Source organism: Opisthorchis viverrini, assembly GCF_000715545.1.
Source record: "Opisthorchis viverrini unplaced genomic scaffold opera_v5_30, whole genome shotgun sequence".
NCBI classification, from domain to species: domain Eukaryota; kingdom Metazoa; phylum Platyhelminthes; class Trematoda; order Opisthorchiida; family Opisthorchiidae; genus Opisthorchis; species Opisthorchis viverrini.
In genome coordinates, this window is record NW_008751686.1 from 1,918,890 (window position 1) to 1,926,504 (window position 7,615).

General features: G+C 45.5%; 1 protein-coding gene across 1 annotated transcript in view; it reads left to right on the forward strand.

Annotated features, from left to right (window-relative positions):
* Window positions 1-6,951, forward strand: part of T265_02470 (hypothetical protein) — a gene marked incomplete at both ends in the record, with an annotated part of 37,785 nt that extends 30,834 nt beyond the window's left edge. Inside the window, 2 exons of the mRNA XM_009166719.1 lie at window positions 559-731; window positions 6,363-6,951. Of these exons, the coding sequence (XP_009164983.1) occupies window positions 559-731; window positions 6,363-6,680 (491 nt within the window). The remainder of the gene's footprint in view (window positions 1-558; window positions 732-6,362) is intronic.
* Between the last annotated feature and the right edge of the window lie 664 nt (window positions 6,952-7,615).

Here is a 7,615-nt window from a genome sequence, read left to right on the forward strand (position 1 = left end):
GGTCAGTAAATTCGCGTTCTTGAGCCACCTCGCCCGCTCGAAGTAGTGACACGCACAAAATGCACTCTGTTTAGTGAGAAACTATCAGTCGACCAAAAATAGAATAAACTAACGTGACGTAAGCCTATGTTAGCCACTTCACCTGGACTTATCGATAGCATGGAGCTTAGCCGCAACAGACAGACTGCAACGCGATTCTCACCCTAATCCTCTCCAATAAGTACTCGGCTACTCGGCTTATTGAATTCGCCTTTAGAATGAACCACGAATACTGTATCCCGAAACGCACTCTACAGTTTGACTATCCTGGTCGACACTATAGCATCAACCCGAATGGTGTTCCTCGTGTTTGTGACCAGTCGCGCCTCTTCGCCCACGTTTCCCCTTATTTTCCGACGCATATAGATAGCATCATCCTAGTGACACCAGTAATCCAATCTAAAGATGTGCAGGCTGTCCAGGTCCTACGGCTAAACTGACATTTTTGGTATGTGCGAAAACAGAGCCCTGTAGGTTTTGTGCTACTTGTTGCTCTCATTTTCCTCTCCTACCTTTCAGCCTGTCAGTTGAATACCAGTCACCACGGATGGTCGCATTTGTTGGCTTTCGAATTCAGTCCATTTGTTACTTGTGTATTCATCTTGGGTCTGATCGTCGAAGCCTTCGTGTTCGGGCTGTTCACGATGATTATGTTCATCACTCAGGTGTACAGCATCGCAGATGACGAAACCGTGAGTTTTGTTGTATTCGTCATTTTTTTCTGAGCTTGGCAAATACGTAGCGGTGTGTGTAACTTCATCGATCTATTCTGGGGCTAGGTGGCTCAGTGGTTGAAGCGCAGATTTACTAACCGGAAGGTCCGTGGTTCGAACCCGACCTCTGCATTTTGACTTCCCCTGTCTAGGCTCGAGCAACCCGGCAGCGTCCCAGCTCTGGTGCTTCCTTTGGGTGGCATGGCAGCTAGGCACCGAAAGGGTGTTACGGCTAAACGATTGTTTTATTTATTCGATTATTCTATTCTGTCACTGACTCTATAGGTTACGCGAATGGCCTTCCACGAATCGTCCTTTGAATCCCTTTTACTCGATGTGGGGATAATTCAGTTGTACAGCAGTCGGTGTGAACTCATCTACGGATAGGGCATCGTTCTTTCGAGGGTTGCATATTTCTACTTCTCGTGTATAACCCACGTAGTCATAGGTGCCTGCAGAATTTGAAGAATTCAACTCACTCCTCTGACCGTCCTGGTGAGTCCACACCAAAGGGTGGAACATCGGAATCGAGTTTCTTTCCAATTAAAGCCCATCAGCAGTGCACACACATCCTTAGCCGTGTCAGGCTCCGGACTTCTGACACGCGAGGCGAGCGTGTTATCCCCACTCCACTAGCGTACATTAGATGCATCTGAATTTCGGCATCTGAACAGGCGAACTTGTTCGCGCTTGAGAGCTGTGATTGATTTGCCCGAGCATGGGCGAGTGTATGCACTACAGATGAGTTCTAAAACGAGCGAAACCCGAGTCCAGTGCTTCTCTTCTTGGTATAGATTAACCGGAACACTTGCGCCAGGACAACAGAACTGTTCGAAAGAAAGTGATGTGAATGTGAAAACTAACGTACACTTAATTCCATACATCAATACGCATTTTATGCTATCGTTTTCACTAGGAGCATAATATGCATCCAGGTATGACCAAACTAAGTTTAAAATAGTCCGAATCTTTTCAAGGGGATCTTCATTTGCTGGTCTACTCGACCGGGTCGCGTAGTTTACAATACATCAAGAAGCTATTTTTCGACGAGATTCAGGGGTTGAGTTAATTTCCCGCGGTCATTTGCTGTCTGGCTTTACGGTAGGTTATAAAATCTGTTGAGAATTGGGGACTCTATACCAGACGAGAACCGGATATTACCGGCGTGTTAAGGACAACACGGGAAGATTTTAAACACATTAGGTCTCGCTCGTTGACGTAATCGCTGCTCATAGCAAATTAATATCAAGTCGGAACATCAATTCTTAAGCTATGGTTTTCAAGCTACCATGACTCCCTCTAATTGTGGGGAATTTCACAAGGTTTTACGTTTTTTTATTAAAACTAACGTACACTTAATTCCATACATCAATACGCATTTTATGCTATCGTTTTCACTAGGAGCATAATATGCATCCAGGTATGACCAAACTAAGTTTAAAATAGTCCGAATCTTTTCAAGGGGATCTTCATTTGCTGGTCTACTCGACCGGGTCGCGTAGTTTACAATACATCAAGAAGCTATTTTTCGACGAGATTCAGGGGTTGAGTTAATTTCCCGCGGTCATTTGCTGTCTGGCTTTACGGTAGGTTATAAAATCTGTTGAGAATTGGGGACTCTATACCAGACGAGAACCGGATATTACCGGCGTGTTAAGGACAACACGGGAAGATTTTAAACACATTAGGTCTCGCTCGTTGACGTAATCGCTGCTCATAGCAAATTAATATCAAGTCGGAACATCAATTCTTAAGCTATGGTTTTCAAGCTACCATGACTCCCTCTAATTGGGGGGAATTTCACAAGGTTTTGCTTTTTTTTATTACTACAAGACAAAACGTTGGGGGGCTTTTGCTGTTTAATGGATAACTCCCCAATCACCATTCGGATTGCACCTTGAGTAGGTTCCGAGGTGACATCTCTGAAGCACTTCGAGCTACAAATTTGGCAAATGCATGCCAAACACGCATTATCCCACCATGTTACAAGCTGCAAGGAAAACAACGTTTCTTCCGCTGCTAGTGATGACCTCTCTTGGGGGGTAGTATGTAATCCAACGTGAATTTATCATCTAGAAAACTATACAGAAATTGCGGAATCTCGCTAAAGTTAGTCCTTCTTTTGTATTCAGTGATCCTTGTCATAATCCTCGTTTGCTGCGTCAAACCAAGCTTCTCGAGTTAATCAGAAAGCTTGCATCGTTTGTTAGTTCTTTTTTGCTTCGATCTCGTTCTTCAGAGCACTCTTATCGGATTCCGCATTATTTACCCATCCCTTCTCGATACGCCTCGTCTCAGTCTGAAACGGTCATTTTCTAGTGAAAACCCTACCAAATCTTTGCACAACCCTGTTAAAGTCGCCCTGAAATATGGTTTCCACTCGAGTGTCAGGTTCCCGCTTGTGCCCAGTTACTTTCAAGTTCACAATTCCGGCGCCACATTTTGTTTTGCCTTTCCGGAAAAAACGGACTCTGACAATATAACGGGACAATTACATCTTAAGTTTGAAAACTACTTGCTTGTATCTGACTTTACTAGTACTCGAATCACTTCCCAATCAGACCACATAACAGATGAATGTTTTACGACCACAGACACCCTTAGCGAGCGGTCAGATTGACACCGGGGAAGATTAATTTTTATCTGGTGTTCCTTATTGTTATATCTGACTGGTGTCCCCGCTCGAATGCCTTAGTGCCTGAAAAAGTCGCCGACAAGGTGCACAACAGCTTTATTGCAACAAGCAAGTGTATGCGAGTGCAAAGGTTACAACGGCCCCGCGCTATTTAAAGGGCACTTTTTGACGTTGATCCAGACGGGGCCCATTTGGCCGCACAATGCTCTTAGCTGCAAAACCTTTGCGAGTGGTTTCCTTATTGCGGTTTCCCTATTGAGATTTTGGTGGAGTTCTAGGGCGTTCTGAGGTTACTTCCAGGAATCTGACCTTCCTGATACTTATTTCACTGTGAAGGTAGATTCAGTACCCATCTGACTTATTCTAAAGCGACTATCACTTGATGCAGGAGTATTCAACGTCAGAAGTACCTCTGATACATACTACCCAGAATGGACCAGCACCTATTAACCATCAGCGAGAAGACAATCTGTGCGAAGAAGCTAAGAAGCACTGCACAGCTGTTTCATCCTTATCGGCGGTGCGCTCCTCGCGCGTGTCACCACTTGTAGCCGAACGGTTTGATTTTCAACTAATAGCTGGAAGGTCGCGGGTTCGAATCGCGCTGGCGGTTTCCAGTAAGGTTGAATCAGCTATAAAATGGTTGCCGACTCTTCAGCACAGGTTGGTTCCAATTACAGGTCGAAATCTGGATTGAAGTTTCAAAATCTCCAACCGCCAATACACTTCAAACTTGTAGTGCAACCAGAAAACCCATTACGGTAGATGAGGATGTAGGTGGACGGTGCCTCATACGAGAGACATTTCGTTTCATAAAAGTGCAAGAGCCATCTATCTGTAGGATTTATGCATACAGATCCGGATTACCCTTGTCAGCACAGAACTTGATTTTTGATTCCTTACTGGGATCGAAAGGCTACTGCTAAGTAGCCCATTGTTCCTTCTCCTGTCCTATCCGGTGAGAACTTCGGTTGGTGAATTATCCGATAGATGGTTAGCTGCCTGCTTACGTCTCGCGATCATCACTACCGGCTTCATTTATACCTGTTCGTTATTGCTTATATTTGATGCCATGGCGGCCGGTGCTCCCGGAGGGTGGTCGGTCTTGTTAAGAATCAAACGTGGACGATCAGAATGGATTTCTAGCTTCTACCAATCTGGTCACAGGCCACGTGACCAAGGTCACTCCACTCAGCACGTGTCCCAGGTCGCTCTGCCCAGGACGCATCCAAGATCGTTACACTGCCTACGATTCCCTATTGATCTGTCTGTCTTATGCCTGTGGTGCACACCAGCGGTGTGGCGGTGCACGATATGGCGTACACTTCGAACTGCAACCTTTTGCGTTTCAGTACCCACCTAGGGCTGTCTGTATTCCGTGCCTTCGTGGTATGCTTACGTACATTCGTGACTGTTCAGTTGTTTATCTGACAGGTCTTTCGTCTTCTGCTCCATCTGTTTTTGCTTGTCCCCTATGCTAATTTAAGGTACTGACCTATTACCTCGGTTGCCACAAAGTGACCCCCACGGTCGGTGTTGTACATATACTCTACAGCCCTCTGAATTGCTGCCACTGATAGTATTTCGTATTTATACAGACATATTTTAGGACCAGTACCGCGGTTACTACTACTATCTGGTGTTCGTCACAGTTCTGTATTCTGCGTCAATACTGATGTGTCCTCTGGCCAGTGTCCAAAGTGCATGCATCTCCAATGACCTCCTTCCCAACTTCGGGTCTGCGTGAGGCTGAGGGTCAGCGAAAGCGGGCTCTGTGGTATGCGTCATACTGCCCCGAATTCTGCGGTGACCACTAGTCAGGTCTAAATAGTCGCAACAGCCAACACTAGTGCCAATCTCTACCATCACTCATGATGGATGCACGAAAAACTACAAAATCATTCAATTAAGAAAGGAAAATAGAGTATAAAGAAGAGCATTCAACATCCCATACTGTTGGTTTCAAGATCCGTTGGGAAAATGTGGCAACCACTATGTGGGATCCCCTCTCTGTTGACCTTTGAAGGAGGACAACCAACCCATTCTCCAGCGGAGCAGTTAGGCGTATGTAATGTCTTTACAGACTCTCCGACAAAGTAATAATAATGGTTCAACTGTAACACCCCTTCGGTTCCTAGCTGCCATGCCACCCAAATGTAGCACGAGGGTTGGTTACCCAAGTCTGGACAGATAGGTGCCGCGGTTTTGGATCCGGTCATTAAGCTCGCACGTTAACCGCTCAGCCGTCTCGAGCCATCCCACACAGTGGTCAATGTTCCAATTAAATAAGAGCTATTTACGCTGGTTCATGGGATAGATCACGATGTGCAATCTGCACAGTTAAGATGTGGGTGCGTTCGTCCGTTTGCTTACGTTTGACATACTGAGCGATAACTGTTCTCACCTATCTGTGTCCACCATTTTTACCTGTCACTGTATATCTCGATATTCGGAAGGCATAATTCGGGTGGAAGTTTCGCACCGACCTAATTGCTCACATTTTAATCGTTCCTGGGACAATGGATTCGGGACAGAGTCCTACAGTTAGATACACATACAATACCATCCAGTTTCTCGGCGTTTTCTATGAAACACTGTAGTGCGCGAATTTAAATGAAAAAATCATTTAACTGTAACACCCTGTCGGTGCCTAGTGGCCGCACCACCCGAAGAAGGTACGAGGGCTGGGTTACTGCCAGGTTACCCAAGCCTAGGCAGGGGAAATCAAGAGGCAGATATCGGGTTCGAACCAGCGACCTTCCGGTCAAAAACTTCACGCTCTAACCACTGAACCATCTTGCCCTTTCAAATGTGAACGAAAAAGCTGTAGTAGTCATCGTTTTCTCAAGTGTACCATCTCGTTTCTATCTCTGTCGTGAAAATTTTCTATTTGTCATTGCCTACCACCGCCTAATTGTCGGACCAATACAATTTCGTATTCAGTATTACTATTCTCACTTCTCTTTTTTTCACAGGGTATTGAAAGCTTGACAAAAAATGGTCCTAAGTCAGAACAACTGTCGCGTTGGAAAAGACTAACACTGGCTTGTGGTTCTCCGTTCTCGTGGCGCTGGTTCAGTCCCTTCTCACCGCCGCCTCCGGTCACTCCGGTGTTCCCAGGATTCGGCGGCAGGGGAGAGGATTTTGTCTATTCTGACAGCGGTACACCAACAAACCTAACTGACTTATCGTACTCTAGTTGTGTTGTTATGGCGACAACATCGCCATATAGCCGGAAGGAACACAACGATGTGATCGGTAACGGTGTACCGAATTCTGTCATTGCTCTGTGATCCATCCGATAATCACCGACCCATCGCTTGGCCATCCTTCACAAACGTGAATTCCTGCGCTTTTTTACGCCACGCTTCCTCACTTTTTTCACTGTATGAATGAATGCATAACCGCGCGCGTGTTCTTCCCTACTACCCTGTGCGCCAAGCCTGACTCATCTCATTTTATTATTTAAACGCCAGTGGTGTTTTCTATATGTAAATACTATTGCTTTTTAACACTTTGTAGGCCATTGCTTTTCTCCATGTCTGTTCTTTCGGTATTCTCAAAGACATTCTATTCATTTGAAGCTTTGGTGTTTTTAGCCCCTCCCCGGAAACTGTTGACCGCCGCGATATCTGTCTAGCTTTTGGACAACAAAAGTGAACAGCCTAGACCTTCAACTCAACGGCAGAAACTTCCGACGGCGAAACAAGAAAGCGGCATATCAGAAACTCCATGCTTTTTTGTCTACTTCGTGTCCTCGAAAAACGTATTATGCGAAAGGTCGTGAAATTTACTTGTATAGGAGCCGTCATGACTGTTACAGGGCTCGAACAGTAGTTCCTACCACTGATACATCTCGTGCAAGCTTTCTTTGGGCTTTGGGATTTTTCGCTGGACTTTCAGTGTGAATTAACACCACGGACGGCTGGTGTCACTGTTCGGCATCAGTATGAGCAACACTTAGCACTGGTGTTGGGACGTAACGGTTGTACAACCACAGAGATTTTGTTCGGGAGGTTGGTACCACATAGAAATAGCTTGTGATCAGCTGATATCACACATCTTACGTGCTGGCATTTAACCCAGTCTTCATACCTGCTAATAATTATGACGAGCAATTAGCTTGCCTTTGCTACGTGTTTTACTGGATTGTAGCAAGACGGTCACTTTCTCGCAATACAGGTTGCTATGGTGTTATGTGCTTTAGCGGTGACTCGGTGTTATACGC